This window comes from Diadema setosum, chromosome 14 (assembly GCF_964275005.1).
Source record: "Diadema setosum chromosome 14, eeDiaSeto1, whole genome shotgun sequence".
NCBI lineage: Eukaryota > Metazoa > Echinodermata > Echinoidea > Diadematoida > Diadematidae > Diadema > Diadema setosum.
The window spans coordinates 22,342,636-22,363,637 of NC_092698.1; the positions used below are offsets into that span (position 1 = coordinate 22,342,636).

A 21,002-nucleotide genomic window follows, 5' to 3' on the forward strand; every position below is an offset into this window, starting at 1 on the left:
TAGCAGTGATTTTATATTACCACGCAGACACTTGTACTTGATTTGCTGGTAAGCTCCCAGAGTATTATGTCTAATCCATATTTCTTTCTCTCTATGATCTGTGATATTAAAAGCAATATATAGCAATCTATACAGCATGAGGACTTTGCTTTTTTGTTTGTACAAATTGTACATAGGCTCATGGCTTCTTGGTCTTGTGCACTACAGCCTTTTTTTAAATGGGTACACTTTTTAAAAAGTCCCAGGACAATGGTCTATGACAGTAGCAACAATCAAAATATATGAAAGGAGGAAAATGGTATTTCAAAAGTACAAGTCAAGTTTAAACTACATGAGCTTAGTTGGTTGCAACCCAACACTGCTGGTACGGAATTGCTGACTATGGGTAAGCCAACTGATTTAAATGAGCATTTGCTTAGTATTCCACTCACCAAGCATGGAAACAAGTGAATAATGGACTCTGTTCATGTTTGATAACATTAAATGAGATAAGCAGGACTGGATGGGTTTAAGGGCAGATTATATGCAGCGCATTACGAACATTTTAGTTGGGGAGACTATTAAGACATAATAACACCTACGTAACCAGCATTGTGGCAGTCTTTATGGAGAAAACGTGTTCATTTTCACATCAGGCTAGAAATACACTCATGATGTTTTGTTTGGAACAAGCGTCATGTTAAGACTAAAATTGTGTGCACATCACTCACGACCTACACACGAAACTGAACATGCAACTGAACACTTATCAGCGACCCTTCGTGTGAGTGACCAAACACAAACCCTGCATTGCCGCAGTGATGGCACGAATGTGTTAAAAGGCAACCAGCAGTGAGCCAAGCCTGCATCGCATGTGAAAGAGTTACGCAAACAGGTAGAGAACAAAACACAACCCATAGTTTCCCGCCTTGCTCCAACACTGCATATCGCACGATCTCATGTTTTCCCTATGTACATTGATCACTATTGATAAAATGCAGTGAAACACATCTTGCTTCCTAGACAACACTAGTCAATATTGTGTCATACATATATGTATGCAACAGAAAGCAAGCAAGCAGTAAACTACAGACTGACAGTACTGTTATGTTCCATACTCTGCTATACAAAAACACACATACTAGCATTACAATATAAAATAAAAGAAAAAAATGAAATTCACATTAAAACTTAAAAGTATAAAGCACTAAAAAGGGAATTCAACTGCACACGAAAACACACACTTGGAGATTTTCCTGTCTCGTTTGGATTTTAAAGCGCACCAGTAACTTTGTTGGGCACTTTACAATATTCAAATGAAAATGCATACTAAATATCTCTGTCAGTTGCTAAATACAAAAGTTAATCTACATGCTAGACAATGAGACTTTTATGAAAACTACGAAGATTAGCGTTTGGCTCACATGACATTTTGTACAATATTCACATTCACTCTGCAACGTAAGCATTTATGACAAATAAAATCTTTTGAGAATAGGAATAAATATGCAGTCAATGCACAAATCCTTTAGTTTGTCTTCCCAGCAGTTCTACATCGGATATCATATCTTGTTTGTGTATGTAAACATACTAATAATTTCTCAGAATTCATAGAATTTCCTAAGATGACAGACTGAACGCCACAACATTTCATTCAAAATCAATCCATACTACACACTTATCATTATTTCATCCTTCACGAAAGCAGAAAATTCCATCTTGCCAACAATCATAAATAAAATAAAAAAATAACAATGAGGGCAAATTATCTCTTATAATATACAAACATTGACTATATTTCAGGACTAAAAAAAAAAAAAGAAAAAAAAAAGAAACTTCAAACCACACAAGTAAACCTGTTGAGATTCTTGTATTGCATACGACACAAGTATGTATTGACGAAAGTTACGTACAATGTTCATACATACAGGGTTTAAACTTAAAATCCCTTTCAGTCACTAAGAACCTCAGAGAAAAGCACAGAAAAGAATTACAAACTAGCTGTGGGCAGAAGGGAATGTTTAGGCCAAGACCCGCATGTTAACAGCAACATCACTACAAAAAACAAAAATCAAAACAAAACACAACTAACCCTCCCTACCCCCCCCCCAAAAAAAAAAAAACCAAAAACCTACTGAGTGACAGGGGTACAATCTTAGTTGTTGATTTTTCTAATCGCAACAACTTATGAATAAACATTTGATATCAAATTTCAATGCTCACTGTAGTCATACAGCCGTTCAAATTTCATCGTACAAAATAGGTCAAACAACCCATACCGTTTTCTCCCATTCAATGACAAGGATGCAATATTGTTCTGCTTCTGTCGTTTTTGGGGAGCAAAGATGTTCTCTGCATTCACTCTAGCTGTCAAAGTACAACATCAAATGAGGCAAGTTACAAATACATCTGCACAGTTTGATGTGATTGGGTATAAGTTGAAGGTATTCAAGGCGATGACATCATACTTTAAATAGTATCCATCACTTGATCATGACAATGACTATCGCAGCCATCGAATTGCATATATGGCAAATAAAAAATTGAAGCAAAGAATAAATGTTACCATTCATTTTTCACCTTTTTTCACACGCTTTTATCCGTTTTACATGTACTTCCTTATCACACAACACTGGGAAAAGTGTGCAGGCAAGGGTCTTATGTGTAAATGTGCAAATTTAACCAAAAAAATTCACATTACTATCAGACCTATAATACCACTGACTCTTTAAGACTATACTGAAAAAAAGGGGCACAAATGTAATCTTGCACTGCTACTGTAGGCAACACAAAAGATGAATAAATAATCAAAATGATGCATAAATAAAAAGAAAAAACATGTTTTTAAATGTATGAAATCTGATTTTCACAATATGTCTTGTCCTTGCCATGGAAGTGGGCAAACGAACAGACAGTTTGTGAGTGAAATAACTACCATAAATTTTTTTTCATAGATTTGCGCACATGATCAATATTACACACTTGTTGAAAAATAACAGGCCACGAGAAACGTTGTAGGGAAGTACGAGTATGAGGATATACTACCTCAGACCACCGGGCGTTCGAGCCAAGGTCCACCCATCATCCGAGATGCTACGTATCCTCTCGTCACCTCGAAATGTGGGCAGTCGTCATTAACTGGTCGCGCCGTTGCAGTGCGGGGCTTCCCCGTTGCTGACTGTGTGCGAGCCCTCCAGCTCTACGACGGCGTCGATGTATTGCATGAGGGCCCGATCCATCCAAGACACCGTGTTGGCCCGCAGGAATCCCCCCTCGAAGAAGCCCAGGTGGCCGCCATGCTTGGTGACGGCGTAGACAGCGCAGGGCGACCTCTGGCTGTACTCACGTGGTGAGTGGTTCTGACTGACAGGAATGATGGCATCATCCCCCGAATTCAGCATTAAAAGAGGAATTTTGATCTGGGCAGGTGAAAAATATCAACATATGATATATTCAAATAATAAACCACAAGACATCAAATGCTTTTTTTTCTAGCACTTGGTTATCAGCACCTTTGCTAAAAGCCTAGTAGAAAGAATACCAGTATTCAAGACCACATTTACAGTGAGTGAAAGGGCCGGGCTCGGCTGCAGCCGAGCCCAGCCTTCATTTCACTGTAAACGCACAAAAGGCCAAATGCAGTACCAAAATCGGCCGAGCATTTGGCCAAGCTCTGGAGGCAGTCTTGGCTGCAGCTCGGCCCAGGCTCGGCCCGGCCTTTTCTCACGCAAACTGGGCCAATGCGGTACCAAATTGCGACCGGCGCACTCTCAGTAATAATCGTTTGTTTACGAGCAGAGCGGCACTACTCCAAATATTACAAGGTTTGAATTAAAAGCCCAGGCCAGGTCCTCCACTGTAAACGGACAGAACTGCGGGGCTGAGTACCGCAATTGAGGCCGGGCTCGGCCCAGCCCTGCACTGTAAACGGGGTCCTAGACTCTGTTGTTTGCAAGACCAGATGACAGAGGGGTCTAGAACTGGTATGTCCTCTGTCAAACAGATATCTTTGTCTGCATAATGCACACTCATAAAATTTCAAACACTTATTTTCACATATGTGTACACCACATGCAGTAACTTCATTATTCTACTATTCTTTTTTTTTTTCACCATCCGCTCACTGCAGCTCCGTTGGTCCAATGACAAATTTATTCCTGCAAGGTATTTTTCAGTACATTTATGAGGAAATGAAACGAAAGTGGTATTTCAATCTGTACTAACCTTGAATAAGTACTGACAGGAACTGCACTCCTTGTAAAATTCGGAGAGACTACTGTGACGAGCCATTTTCCTGAAAAGACGCGAAGAGTACAAAAGATTAGATATATCTATAGAGCTGTTACATTGTATATTTGTGCTACAAATGTATAAGTCGTGACGTGCAAAACATAAAATAATTAGAAATGTCGCTATGGCGACTGGTACAATATGTACGTCTCCGCCATAATGCATGATTCTCCTAATAGGTCTATAGTATGTCTTGACACTGTGTGATGACAGTTTCACATAATTGACAAAATATTAAAAAATGACACATTTGTCACAAATACAAGTGTATGTTGAATGTTCACTTTCCTTGAACTAGGTTTAATTGGATGAATGACTATATTTTCTGAGAGCATGTATTTGGGGATTTGAAGATTTTTGCTTGACTTTTGATCCTGTCATATCAAGTTTATGCGTTGAGTAATTTTCAAGGTATGGAGAAAAAATGCAATCTCAGTATTAAACAGCAAATATTGTTAGCATTTCAAACTGGCCTCTGACCCCCTGACCTTTGACCTTATGATCTTAAAATTCCAAAGAGAATCACTATAAAGCAGAAAATGCATAAATATGTACTATATGTACTTAGTTTAATTATGATACCTGGAGTCACTTTCGAGATATGGAGGAAGAAGTTAAGTCTAGCACTTTCACTTGACCTTTTGATATTTTTGGCAAAAAACTACCCAGAGAATCTCATTTTGGTAATACATGCAAACACTAAGTTTCAAGAAAAATCTTGGAGGCATTGCATAAACATGAGGGAAAAAGTGAAATTTTGAGGAGTTAACTTGACCTTTGACCCCTGACCTTTGACCCATGATCCAAAATTCCCTGGATAACCATTGCCAGTCAATACATGTATATGTACTACATTCCATGAAAATACATATACAATGTACCTTGAACCATTTCCAAGATATGGAGAAAAAAGTGAAATTTTAACATTTTCACTTGACCTTTGACCTCTGACCTTATGACCCGAAACTCTCTTTAGAGAATCTTTATTGGATAGTTCATGCATACACTAAGTTTGAAAATACCTTCAGGCATTGCATAGATACGGGGGAAATAGTGAAATCTTGAGCATTGGACCTTGACCTTTGAGCTCTGACCTCTGGTGACACTTTGTGGAGGAGGCATACGAACAAACACATATTATTGAGAAATGGCAGACAATTTCTGATCAAAGTGTAAGATTAGATTCACAGTCACACCACAGCACAGGAAACCAAAAAGTTGGGAAAAATTTGGTTAAATAAAACATATATAATATATATGACAGACAAAGTGTTGACAGAGTTTGGGGTTTCATTAGCATGACGCATAAATGTGCAAAACTGAATCAATGACATTGCCCCAAGAGGCCAGTAAATTATTAATGAGATGTTCATCATGTGAGTAGGTTGTTATTGAAAGGATTCATGAGGCCTTCATAGACAAACTGAAAAAATAGATGTATTAAAGTTATTGTTCTAAAATTCCGGTAAATGGCACTTTCAAATAAATCATTATTTTTGCACCACTGTTGTCTTCATGTTTTACTGCATCTATCATTAAAAGTTATATCATTGCTCACTCTACTGCTGTACTTGTAATGATTACCATTGTCTGGATGTCATCACTGCCACAATAGGGAGCTTTAGGTTTTCTCAGCAAAGTAATTCACAGGAAAAAAGTCTGTTCTGAGCATGCGCAAAATTATTATCAAAATTGATCTATTTATAGCTCGCGTCGTCTTAAGTTTTCACTACGTGATCTGGGCTAGTTTTATGTCCGTCCGATTCACGCCCCAGAGAGCTACTTGATGCACTGATCATATGGGGCACCATTAAATTTTTCATAGGTTGCGTCCTCACGTAATCTACAGCTACTTTTCAATGCGATGCAGGGAGAGAGAGAGGAGGACGTCAAACGAAATCTTCATCTCAAACATCCAAGTCGCGAATCTAAAGCTCCCTAATGTCTATCGCTTTAGAACTCATGTCATCTTTACCTCGTCAACTCCTCGTCCAAGTGTACTAGGCTGGTGGCCCCGAAGACCTTATCCACGTTGTAGCAGGGCGGGGTCTCTTCCCGCCCCTCCCAGTACAGCTTGGCGCCCTCCCCAAACAGCATGTCGAAGTTGCGCCGCAGCTGCCGCAACATGTTCAGCGTCATCATGAAGTTGTAGAAGCGCCGCATGCTCTCCCACTCGTGCAGGACCTTGGAAGCTCTAATGAAACAAAGATCAAGAGAAGAAGAAGAGGAGGGACCGAAGTAGGAGAAATAAGGGAGAAGAAGAAACAATGCTCAGGAAAAAATCCTATGATAGTGGAAGTGACATTGCTGATCATAATGATGTTTAAACAACAACTCAATCAAGACACAATGACAATAGTTTTTATGAGACATCACTACACAAGACCAGACATAAACGGTGCACAAGAAAAATCACACAAGAAGCATCAGTAGCCCATTAACTTTGTGACATTGTAACACTGGTATTGATATGGTATATACGTGGTATATTGTGTGGTGTTTTTATTATTGTGACTTCAGTAAGGCAAAAAGTATTCACCAAATCAATATCTCCCCCAAACATTGCCTCCTGCAACAAATAAATACTACATATCATCACTAAGATTAGATATCACTAGCTAATAAATCTGTGAAATCTTATACTCATATATTTGTATAAAAATAGATGGCTAAACCCTAAAACAGTTTGCACAAAGAGCAAATTATCACAACTAGAGTACCAGAAGCCATTGACTAGCTTTGTGACCTTGTTAACCTGGCTGGAATGTAAACACCACAACAACAACAACAAAAAAAAAAAAGAAAGAAGAGAAGAGAAAGAAAGAAGAGAAAGAAAGAAAGAACATCACACAACATTATTGAATCAGAAACCATATGAAGACTAACTTTGTGACGTCGTAACCCTGGCAGACGGAGATGCAACACATCAGGTCATCCTGCCGAGAGGGCTCCTCCCCGACGTACTTGACAACGATGTTGGCGCCCATGCTGAAGCCGATGGCCACAAGCTTGCTGCTGGGGTGGTGTTCCCTGATATAGTCTACCATGGCGGCGTACTCCCCTGTTTCACCTTGGCACGTATAGAATTTTGGTTTGATTTCAGTTTCAGTGGAAGTCATCACATTTTTTGTTGTGTTTTTGTAAGTGTAGGTTCTGTATAACGGATTCACCTAAAAAATTATGTTCTTTTTTTAAATTATATAAATTAATACATATATTAAAACTGTACATTAGAACCTGATGGCTCATCAGTTAAAACTGTTATCATTCATTGTGTCTGATGATTGAATATATATGTAACTAGAAATGTCGCTATGGCGACTGGTATGCCTCCACCATAATGCATGGTTCTCCGAATAGGTCTATAGCACAATGTCTTGACAATGTGTGATGACAGTTTCACGTAACTGGCAAAATATTAAAATGACAGGTTTGTCACAAATGCATTGAGTGTTCACTTTCCTTGAACTAGGTTGATTTGGATGAATGGCTACACTGTCTAAGGGTGCAGGTATTTGTGGGATTTGAGGATTTGTACCGAACTTTTGACCCTTTTATAAGTTTAAAGAAGACGTGAAATTTAGCACTTTCACTTGACCTTTGACCTTTGGGCAAGAAACTTCCAAGAGAATCTGTATTGATTAATGCATGCATACACTAAGTTTCAACAAAAAATCCTGCAGGCATTGTATAGATAAGAGAGAAATAATGACATTTTGATGAGTTGACCTTGACCTTTAACCCATGACCTTTGACCCATGACCCCTAAATACCCTACATGATCACTGCCAGTCAATACATGCATGTGATACTAAGTTCCATGCAGATACCTTGAAATATTTGTGAGATATGGAGAAAAAAGTTAAATTTTAACATTTTCACTTGACCTTTGACCCTTGACCTTTGACCTCTCTGGGGAATCTTTATTTGGTAGTTCATGTATACACCAAGTTTCAAGAAAATACCTCCCGGCATTGCATAGATATAGGGGAAATAGGGAAATTTTGAGCATTTGACCTTGACCTTTTGACCTTTGACCTTGAGCATGTGCACCCAAAAGTTGAAAGGCACAACTTCGCCCACTCATACATAAACATGTCAGGTTTCATTAAGATACCTCTAACAGTTTGTTAGATACGCTGTCCACAAAATTGACTACGGACGGAAGGATGGACGGAAGGATGGGCGGAAGGACGGATGGACGGACAACCCGAAAACATAATGCCTCCCGCGACACTTCGTGGCTGAGGCATAAAAACAATTCATGTTGGTTGGATAACAAAAACAGAATAAACTAAATGATGGGTCATCATTTAGTTAATTCTTGCATTACTATTTAACTTACTACTACTACCTGGAAGTGGCACCAGAAAATTGCGCTGAAGGCCTATTTTTGGGTGTGTTGCTTGTCAGCTGATGAAACCCGGAAGTGGCGCCAGAAATAGAAACTGCCCCCCCCCCTTTTAAAAATGCAGTGCTGGCCCTGACTACTACTTGTACTGTAACCACTACTACTGGCACCACTTCCACCACTACTAACTACTACTACTACTACTACTACTACTACTACTACTACTACTACTACTACTACTACTACTACTACTACTACTACTACTACTACTACTCACCTACTACTATAACCAGAAAACATAATGCCTCTAGCAGCACTTCGTGGCAGAAGAATTAAAGTATAAAACAAAAAACATACACACAACATCCAAAAAGCAAGAGCAACAAATAAACAAACAAACAAACAAACAAACAAAAAACATGCCTTTCCATCCTTACCATAGGTAAATATCCTCGGGGAGGTCAGGGGTACTTCTGGCAGGGCACCAAGGTGGTTGAGGACGGCCACACGGAAGCCATGAGACATGGAGTGCTGGACAAAGGTTCGGACATATGCCTTCTCTGAGTGGTTGGCTATGCCTGGACACACACACAGGGTGATTTCGGCTAGGGGAGAGAAAAAGAGGAGATGGTTTTTATGATGTGCTTCAATCCTACAAATCATAGTATTACATGTCATTTTCAGGTATACATGTTCTGTGGCAAATATCTGACAAATTATTCAATATATGAGTTAAATATTGTCTGGTATGACAGTAACTTAATGCTTTTGCCCAAAGTGAAGTTTTGTTTCATAGACATAATTGAGTGATCACATAAAGGACAGACCAAGATGAGCAAAGAAAGATAGACAGGCAGATAAATACAAAGACACACAGAGGTACAGACAAACAAATATAAAGATACACAGGTGGACAGACAGACATTGAAATATATTTTAATATATGTAGTAACAGTATAGTAATAGTAATAGATGCCAACCCTATAAAGAGCATTGCAGTGTTTTGAGAACAGGAAAGGCTTAATGTTTTGGTGGAAAAACAGTATTTTTACCTTTCCTCTATTTAAAGAGACATATGTTGTAAAACAATCAGAAAACAGTATTGCAACTATTGCAAAATGAAGTACCGGTAACTGTTGGCATCTCTTGCATATGAGAACAAATACACATACAACACACAGTATGATAAAGATAAATGTATGAATTGCTGGTAGACTTGTACAATAATGTAGCTACAAAATATCCCCCCCCCCCATTAAAAAAAAAAGTCACAAGCTGTATTTCCATGAAAAGCCAGGATAAGTTTAGATTGATGCAGTGATGCCAACCACATCACAAGTTATGCTCTTCTCTGATAACTCGCTTTATCTCTCCTTCTCTCTCTCTCAAAAGTGCAAAACAAGGAAAAACAAAAACAACTAGATATATCGCTACGGCGACTGATATGCCTCCGCCATAATGCATGGTTCTCCTAATAGGTCTATAGTACAATGTCTTGACAATGTGTGATGACAGTTTCAAACAATTGGCAAAATATTAAAATGACAAGTTTGACACAAATGTGCTGAATGTTCACTTTCCTAGAACTAGGTTCAATTGGATGAATGATTAAAATGTCAGAGTGCAGGTATTTGGGGAACTGATGATTTTTACTTGACTTTTGACCCTCTTATAAGTTTATGCATTGAGTAATTTGTCAAGGTTTTGAGAAAAAGTATAATTTCGGTATCAAATGGGAAAATAGCATTATCTAAACCTGGCCTTTGACCTTTGACCTCACAGTTCCAAAGAGAATCACTGTTAGGTTGAACATGCATAAATATGTAAGTTTCATGATGATACCTTGAGTTACTTTTGAGATATGGAGGAAAAAGTGCAATTCAGCACTTTCACTTGACCTTTGACCTTTTGACCTTTGACCTTTTGGCAAGAAACCTCCCACAGAATATATATTGGGTAATACATGTATACATCAAGTTTAAAAAAAAAAAAAACCTTCATTCATTGCATAAATATAAGGAAAGTAGTGATATTTTGAGAAGTTGACCTTGACCTTTGACCCCCTGACCTTTGACCCATGACCCCCAACTTCTCTAGATAATCACTGCCCATCGGTTCAAGCATATATACTAAGTTCCATGAAGATACCTTGAACCATTTGCGAGATATGGAGAAAAACATGAAATTTCAATTTTTTTTTCACAAAATAACGTGTGACCTTTGACCTTTGACCCTGTGACCCTAAAATCCACACAAAGTATTATCCCCCAAGGATATACCCTCATACCAAGTTTGATGTAAAACCACCACACGGTTCTTGAGATATCGACAAAAACAAAACGGGACGGACGGACGGACGGACGACCCGAAAACATAATGCCTCCAGCCACTTCGTTGCGGAGGCATAAAAACAAGGCTACAACAGTGGCCCTCCTACCAACAAGATCCTGGACATACATTGTACCACTACATCTGATAGGAACAAGGTGCTTTACCTGCTTGAGGGTGGGCTGCTGTTGGCTCAAAGAGGTCAAAGGTGACAGTAGCTCCATCTGGGCGTGGCAGGCGGATGCGGGTGCCAGCAGGGCGGGGTGCATTGAACCGCCCCAGCTTGGCATAGATGAAGCTCTGGATGTGAGCATTGTGACCCCATAGTCGGTTAGGCACATACCTGGATAGTGCGATTACAAACAGAACTCATGAGTTTGAGTTTTATTCATGAGATACATCAACGTGTGATGTTACAACACAAGTATACTCTTTACCTCCGCCGACGAGTTTAAAGTTTCTGTCCATCTTTGTGCATTTGGGCAATATTACTTCAAGTAATATGCGATATTACTTCAACAGTTATTGGCAGATTTTGATAAAAATTTTCAGGATAGAGCAGTTGGAGTATAAGGAACAGTTCAATAAGTTTTTTATGGTTATCCGGTTCCAGGATTTTCATTCTGTAGCATTATTGACCCCATGGCCCTAGTGGAAGTTTGCATTCTTGGAGTGCTTCTTATTTACAAGTGATTTCAGGATATTAAAAGGCTGTCACCTCATCCTGTTCCTCCTTGCTGTTTCGGCACAGGAATGGTTTATTAGCAGTACAATACTAACCACTTGCAGGATGTTCCGAGAACAACGTCATAAGGTTTGTGCAGTAATGCTTCACGGAATACTGCTCTGTCAATATGCAAAATAGTTGTGAAATATCCGAAAGACATTATACAAAGGTATAAAACTCATACAAAAATACAAGGTGAAGTACAATTGTACAATGCACTTCAGTATCAGACTCAACTTCAGAGCTTTGGCTGATCAACTGTTTAATTCTGCTGAGCATCTTCTTTTCATTTCCCTTCCAATGCACGCTTTTATTGACCTTTGAACTAGTGAGTAGAGTTGACCATATTGATGTGTATGGCACATCATCCCAATATGACTAGATACATCTAGTTGGAATATATCTGGATGTATATCGATGTGTGTTCAGCGCGGCATGATGCTCAATTTGCTGTAGCATGAGGAACGATTCATGCATGTAAAATTGTACATACTCTATGAGGGTAGTGGATGCTAATTTTAGGTGAGAACTTTGAACATAATGCGTACCATACATGTATTCTAATAAGTAATTAAGTCAATAGTTGCTGGAGTGCAATATATAGATTTCCTCGACTGCTAAATACACTTGTTGTAAGTACAGAGTGTAGAATACATGTGCACGCTATGTCATGTACATTGTACTATGTATTGCTATCACACTTTTGGAAACAGGGCACTATTGAAGCTTATGTAGCCCCATACATTCCCGTTAATGACTGTCTCCAGCCGGACACTCCTTATTTGACTTCTAGATTAAGTGAGCCTAATCAAATAGACCCAGTCTGACACAGCAATTGAGGCATGTTAATTGCACATTCCCTTTCAACGACCAGAGTAACCTTCCGTGTTACAATGAACCAGGAAAATTGATGCACTAATGTAGAGTGTCGAATACAACAGATTATTGCAATACATTTGTACATGTGTACACTTACATAACATGTACTGGTATGCCAAAATTGCATATTGATAGAAGTGGCTGAAACATTCAAATATTTTCTGCGCTTCATAATGATCTTTTTTCTATGCATTTCTCACGAATCAAAATCATCAAAATTTTGTTTGCATAAAGTTTGATTTAAATCAATGTACATGTTTGTTCAAGTGTTCTAAAAACATGCCAAGAAACTGGTACTTGAAAAATTCTTTCTTTACAAAATTGATCCAATTATAGTAACATGGATTGAGTGAATGCAGAAGTATTAGAACACATTACGAGTGAAAATTGGAAACTCCTTTCAAAAGTTATGAACTTTTATTAAAGTTTCAGCATTGCTATCCATGGATTAGAAGACTACAACAGTTCAAGATCATGGAGGATGACGATATACCCATCGACAAAAATAAAGAGAATCCCTCTAAATTTATTATTTTTTTTTAATGAAAACGACACATTCCCTTGACTTTCTACCAATAAGCAAACCATTATTCCCCTACTGTGCACATAAATATACTTGTACAGCTGTATATCTCCACATAACATGCATCTATTTTTGCTGTTGCAATGGATTATTTCATTTATAAAGTCACACTGCATAGAATGAGCCATTACCAATTATGAGTTATTTGTTTTACAAGGCTACGTTTATATTCTACATTGTAAGCATGCACAACACCATGACTGATGATGCAGTACACGATAAAGTACAGCTGTGAGGTCATATGGTACATGTACATGTATGAAACATGACTGCCATGAAGTACAACTGTATGTATGACTGTTCATTAAATTTTCCCTTTTTTGATAGGCAGTGTCAAGTTGTTGTTGCTGGTATTGCTGGATTGGTGATGACATACACTGTAATTATAATATTAATACAGGTACGTGTATACTGCATTTTGTACATATAACACTGCACCAAAGGTGTTTTCACTCAAAGCAAAATGTAAATGGGATAAACTTACTGTACTTGATTAAAACACTTAGGAAACATGTTGCGTAACAACATACAATTCCTGTCACAATCTATGTCAAGGGCAGCATTAGGGCCTACTAATCTTACTTGTAGCAGTAAATGATATAGATTAGCTACTTAGGGTACTTTTTCTTATATAGCAAACACATGTAGTTACAGGGCTCATGTGCAATCTTCACAACATCTTTGTAGTAGGCCTATACTCTAGGCCTATATATTTAAATGTATATTAAAGCGTAAGTTAATAACAAAACTCATTGGCAAGAGTATAGTGTACATATCCATGATACCAGGCGTAGTGTGTACATGTACATGTAAACTCGGGATACAAGTACATGTAGATTTACATGTGCATATGACAAAGAATGTTCACTTAATACATACAGTACATGTAGTTACAATGTATCATGTAACATTCAGTGTGTGATATCATAAACACAATCACTCAAAAAAAAAAAAAAATTCTACCTACTTGAAAGCATCTATTTTTGTACAAGCTGAAAACATTTTGCATGCGCAACCCTTTTTGTATATGATATGTGATACACCAGCTGCCTTCACCTGTAATTCTGACATCATGAATTTACAAAACTGCTACTAAACACAAAAAGAAAAGAAATATGAAAGGGTTGCTTGCACAGGAAGGAAATAAATCCTTATAACACTGCACATGAATCTAGTTTCAAAGATACAAACCACAAGACTACATGTACATTACTTTCAAATGATGCCAGATGGAAGGGAAGTAGCATTTGGTAATTAACTGTGAGAACCTAATTCTTCTCGGTGGTTCCAGTGGTGAGTGTGGCTAGGAAGAAGGTTAATATTGAGGGTTGGGCTGTTTAACACTGCTGATCCTGATTCTTAGTCAATAGATTAGGGTATACAGTACATGTATCCAAGCTACAGAATAACATGAATACAGCTTTTGTGTAGCCCTGTCCTTCCCACAAAGCATCATTGTCCACAAGGTGGGCGAGGCCAGTGAAGGAGATGATGATGATTAACCCCCTGTTCAGACGCAAGCCAGTTTATACCAAAACTTGATAAAGAAACAACGTATAAAGAATCATCATATACATAGCCGACAGACCATTCAGACGCTAATCTTGACCTTTCTGGAAAATGCCATATGGATGTGCAATTTCCCACTGTGCATGCTGCTATGGTCACGAGTGACGCTATTGGAGTCACTTTTCGTGCCGGCTCCCATTAAGCCCTACCCAGTTATAGACCGATTCTGTGACGCGCTATGTGTATTTTTGGCATGGGCAGCGCCATTACTGCGGTGTCTCAGCCGACCCCCCCCCCCTCTCCCCCACCCCCTTTCGCGCGCGGAATGAAAAACTGATGCATGGTTGTTTTAGCCAATGGGCGTCTTGTACCGAGTGCGCGAATGCTTGCTTAGTGCGCAAACCTTTGTTACAAGTGCGCGATAAACATGTTGCCTGGGGGTGGGGGAGAGGAGGGGGGGGGGGTCGGCTAAGACACCTCAAAATGAGCTCATGGCTGCGCCCAGTGCCACAAATTGTCTGTTGCCCTCAATGAACCCGAATCGGTCTATACCATTCTATGGTCGCCATACGTTCAGAGGCACAATGAACATGATGGAATACTGATTCGTTGAGTTCTAGTTCGAAACGATGCTCTAACCAATGTTGCGTTACACGTCATTTCGTTAGTCAGCGTTCAGACGTATAAATTCATCGCATAGCTATACCGTTCTAGTATTTTTTTTTCTTCATCTGAACACCCTGTAGAAGCCACAACTAGAGCTGATGGTGGTTTGTTTCTTCTATCTTACTTTTTGTCCAGTCTTTGTACACTGTGCATGGACCACGAGTCCAGTGGTATGGGGACTGTACTGTATGTCATGACAGTAAGGAAAAATGTGTAGTCTTATAAATACACATTTTGTGCTGGTGTAGATGAAGGAGAGGTACAATGACCTGAATCTGAGAGACATTTGTGTTTTATGTGCATCTAATTGTGCAAAATTTGTACCCATACCCAGGAAGGCCATTTCATATTCATGTCATGACATGAATAGATGTTTAATTTTTGAGGAAGCCTCCTGAACAATCACAGAGACTTGGCAGCTCTATAAATCATGTCCCACCCCCCCCCCCCCCAGAAAAAAGAAAAAAAAAAAGAGGGAGGGGTACTGCCTAAAGTGTGGTGGTAGACGGGGGAGAATGGAGGATGGGTGTACGTGTGCACCCCTATACTCACGGTTTGGTGAGGATGGAACAGAGCGAGAGAAGGCTGTGGTTGTATTGGGTGTCCGTGTAGTGTAACGTGGGTGCGGCTGGTTGGTCCAGAAGGTTCAGCACCCTGATGGCAAAGTAGATGACCAGAAGGATGATGACCGCAATGACAAACAGCCCCATGATGTCTGGCAGTGTGGGTGACACTGTGTGTATGTGTCTGCACTGTTGGGGGGGGGGGGATGCAGTGGCAAGGAACATTCAAACAGAAATAAATGTAAGTGTTGCAAATAACACACAGACACACACACACAAATACAACTAGAATTATCACTGAAGGTGATTAATACCTCCGCCCCTAGTGTTGCTCTATAGTATGTGATGTCATGAGGGCCATGACGTTAATACCAAGTTTGTGCACTTGTCGAATTGGAAACAGAATAATCTTAGTTTACTGTACAATTACAGAGTTGACACTGAGTATAAAACTTACAGCAAATGGAAACATGCTTTCCCCCAGCATCACTACACTTAAAGACCATCATACACACCAAATTTGATCTTCATGGCTTGAACGGTTTATTTCGATACAAAAAAATGAGTGGTTACCATGGCGACACATTTTCCTTAAACTAACACATTGGTGTCTTGCAAAACTACACTTCTAGATCATGATACATACTAAATTTGACTTTAATTGCTTGAATGATGGAAAAGTTATTCGATCTGCAAGGTTTTGGTAAAATTGTGGTTACCATGGCAACGGTTTGTGTGACAAACACAAAAATTACGTGTTCCACATCTATACCTCAGGGCCATAATGCCTACCAAATTTGGTTTCAATTGCTTGAAAACTGTGGAAGAAGTTCACTCCACAGGATTTAAAAAAAACCAAAAACATGCGTTTACCATGGCAACGCATTGTTCGATACAAATACAAAGGACATTTTGCAAAACTACACTTAAAGAGCATCATACACAACAAATTTCACCTTCATAGATTAAACGGTTCAATTTGATACAAAAATGAGTAGTTACCATGGCAACACATTTTTCTTATATTAACACATTGGTGTCTTGCATACATGTAACTACACCTCCCGATCATCATACATACTAAATTTGACCTTAATTGCTTGAATGATGTGGAAGTTATTCCATCCACAAGGTTTTGGTAAAATTATGGTTACCATGGCAACACTTTGTCCGACAAACACAAAAATTATGTGTTCCACATCTATGCCTCAAGGCCATAATGCCTACCAAATTTGATTTCAATTGCTTCAAAACTGTGGAAGTTGTTCACTCCACAAGATTTCAAAGAAAACATGCAGTTACCATGGCAATGCTTTGTCAAGTATAAACACAACGAGTGTCTAGCATAACTACACCTATAGATCATCATAGATACCAGTTTTGAAATTGATTGCTCAAATACTATGGAAGTTATTCAATCCACAAGGTTTTGGTAAAATCATGGTTACCATGGCAACGCTTTGTCCGACAAACACAAAAATTATGTGTTCCACATCTATGCCTCAAGGCCATAATGCCTACCAAATTTGAGTTCAATTGCTTCAAAACTGTGGAAGTTGTTCACTCCACAAGATTTCAAAGAAAACATGCAGTTACCATGGCAATGCTTTGTCAAGTATAAACACAACGAGTGTCTAGCATAACTACACCTATAGATCATCATAGATACCAATTTTGAAATTGATTGCTCAAATACTATGGAAGTTATTCAATCCACAAGGTTTTGGTAAAATCATGGTTACCATGGCAACGCATTGTCCGACAAACACAAAAAAAAAACGTCTTGCACATCTATACCTCAATATCATCGTTTACCCTAAGTTTCATTTCAATTGCTTCAAAACTATAGGAGGAGTTCGCGACGCAAGATTTTGCAACAGACCGACCGCCCGCCCCACCAACATCACGGTGATTCCTATCAGGGAGGTGGACCTGTTCCTGCACTCCCTTCACACTATGTGCGGCGGGGGTATAAAAATTAAGATGCACTTCCAAAATACCACTGTTTGTGTAAATTATAATACTTTAACATTCTGTATAGTGGTGGCCACAAACAGAGCACACAATAATTGGTGGAAAAATAGTTAGAATGACAGAAATAGAAATGAATGAAATAGAAAACAGGCACATTCAAACATGTGTGAAAAGTGGATGTACGTACATTGTAGTTAGAACTACACACCCACTACAGTTGAAGGTTTACATGTACAGCTGTATTTATCTATTCTTTATTTGCTTGCTTGGTTGTTTTGTTTTAGCATTTGTTTTTGTGTTTGCTTGTTGTCATTTTTGTTTGTTTGTGTATTTGGGTCTTGTTGTTATTGTTGTTGTTTGATGAGTTTTTGTTTTTGTTTTTCTTTTTTCTTTTTTTCTTTACAAAATAGAACAATTCCAAGGACTGGGGTAGGGAAGGGTTAGTAGGGCTGGTTAAATTCAAAGAACCAATGTACATCTGTATGTAGACAGCACTTGCGCACAGGATAAATGCTGTTCTTTGACAGACACTGTGCATGTGATATATGCCAGCATACAGTACACATCACATTACAGGTACCTGGTACAGTGTACATGTACAATGTTTACAAGTAGTCCCTGTTACTCTGTAGGATCATGCATAGTTGTGTCGGAATATAGACTGTGCCCTGTCCTTGGTGGTTGGCGACTGACAAGACTCAATCAAATTAATCATCACCTACATGCAATCATGACTCACAAAGAGCTAGCCTACAGATCAGCACCTCGCCTCTGTCACAGCGGACTAGCAAGTGTTGGCTACGCAAATACCTGAGCAATCACTCTCTTGTCCTTAGGAGTTACGGCACACTATCGGTGTGAACAGCAGTAGGTGTACAAACAAAACAAACCTATTATTCATGAATGTCCTGGTACTTTGAAGCACAACACTTGTTATAAACATTATTTCATAACAATGAAAAACCAAAACAACAACAAACACACCTGTTGTTCAATCCCAGACCATAAAGAATGAACTGAAAAATACAATTAAACACATACAGACATTAATATACTTTGTAGGAACAGGAAACATTTCACATTACAAATTTTCTGGTATTCAAAGAATTTTTTCCTAATCACATCTCTGCCTAATGCTATAAATAATGAATGCTGATGAAGAAGTCAAGTCCCCCTGTTCAGACGCAAGCAATTACAAAATATGCAAATTAGTAGAGATTTTGATGTTGTTTTAAATAGAAAAAGCAAAGAGAAAAAAAATGGCACCCTATTTAAAAAGAAAAAAAAATGCCCCAGACAATACTGACGTAAAATCAGACCATACTAAATCTTCAGTAAATCAAACAGAGGTGATGTCAACTCGAAAACTCTCTCTTTCATTTGTGCACAAAAGCATAGAGATGTATTCTGTTCATGTCAAGATGACCCCCCCCCCCCACACACACACACACACACATACACACATACACACACATACACACACTACAATACAGTAAACTTTACCCTGGTCCAATCCATGTCCAGTGTCACCATAGTATGGTCTTATGGACCCAGAGCCCTTTCTCATAAATGTTTCACTGTCTGCATTTGAATAATTTAACCTGTGGGTTTCAGGTATAAACCCCAGGGCAGCCTCTTGAAACCTACACTTACATGTGCACTCACACCATGAGGGCCATGCTGCAAAAGTACACAGTGTATCATAAAAACTTTATTTAAGGTAAATTTAGGTAACACATATTATCACTGCTAGATTTCTGCATTATAAAGCGATGTAAAAGATAAAATATTTCTCTTTTTTTCAGACATGTCAAATAAGGAAATTACATGTAAGTGGAGACTAGAGTGCAGGCTAACAGACCATTTCTGATATAATGTATTCAAATTCTATGCAAGCTTTGCTCATGGAAGATAACCTGAACAACCACACAGCTTGTTGGAGGCTTGCCCTACCATCAACAACTGATGACTGCAAAGTTAATTCTTGCTTTGATACAGGTCTGGTCATAATAAACTTAATATGTTTTCCCGGTTTAATAAGAAACTTGATGGTATGCTTTCCTGGTAATAAGAAACTAAATAAGCTACAACTGTAGTTCATAGCTCTACATTGTACTTTGAAGATGAAAAGAAAAGGTCATATGCACTTTCAAACATATACATTGGTTTCAAATTAACTGAGGTGAGCATTTGCAATAAAACAATTACCTTGGGGTAATCCTGAGATCCTTTTAAATGGTACTTGCCAGCACATGCCACCAGGCAGCAACAACATGTCATTAAAGTCTATATATGTATGTAATGTGGCAATAAAGTTTGTTGATGCATTCAAAGTAAAGCAATGAAATTGCTTTACTTTGAATGCTTTCCCAGGAGTACATTGACAGACCATTCTGATCATCCTGGTCTACTGTTACAACTGTACTTTGTTTGAACATATTGTTTGTTTTAACATGACTTTGAACATAAATTTTGGGCAAGCTTATGTATTATGTCTCTCTGAAAATGAGTGGAGTACATATCTGGATAAGAAAATGAAAGGCCATTTGTACAAATATGCACATTATGCTAATTACTAAATAAATGGTTACTGGAAAGTGCAGGTAAATCTTTCCTAACTTGGATGTACATGTAGGAAAAGAAATACCATGAATTGTAACATATTGCATTACAGCAATGGTCTATTGGAAATTCAAGACCATGACATCATCGCAATCTGATTTGCATATTACTACCATGTATGCCTGCTATCTACATGTACCTGCAACCTCTACAATATTAATACGGAGCATTGTTTTGAAGGAAATGAAAACAAACAGCTGAAACCTTCAAATTCGATGTATTTCTTATTTTGGGTCCAACTTTAAAGGGAAAGTAAACCCAAAGAGCAATGTGGATTGAGTGAAAGCAGTAATATTAGTAGAACACATCAGTGAAAGTTTGAGGAAAATCGGGCAATCGATGCAAAAGTTATTAATTTTTAAAGTTTTGGTGTTGCAACTGCTGGGTAAGGAGACTACTAGAGGTTATGACGTATGAGTGGACTACAATATAAAGAAAATAAAAAGGGAATTCAATAAAAATTCATTTGTCATGAAAATTACATATTCCGTCAGCTTGATACTGACATATGTTAGGGGTAGCACTTATTCC

The 21,002-nt window shown here is 38.5% G+C and overlaps 1 protein-coding gene across 1 annotated transcript; it reads right to left on the bottom strand.

The window, feature by feature from the left end:
- Nucleotides 1-3,113: 3,113 nt before the first annotated feature.
- LOC140238011 (monoacylglycerol lipase ABHD2-like) lies at nt 3,114-16,022 on the bottom strand. Its single transcript, XM_072317940.1, has 7 exons — nt 15,865-16,022; nt 11,116-11,291; nt 9,058-9,225; nt 7,156-7,339; nt 6,245-6,463; nt 4,204-4,273; nt 3,114-3,398 (listed from the first exon to the last, which is right to left on the bottom strand). Exons 1-7 carry the CDS (start codon nt 16,020-16,022, stop codon nt 3,114-3,116), a joined length of 1,260 nt encoding a protein of 419 aa, XP_072174041.1.
- Between the last annotated feature and the right edge of the window lie 4,980 nt (nt 16,023-21,002).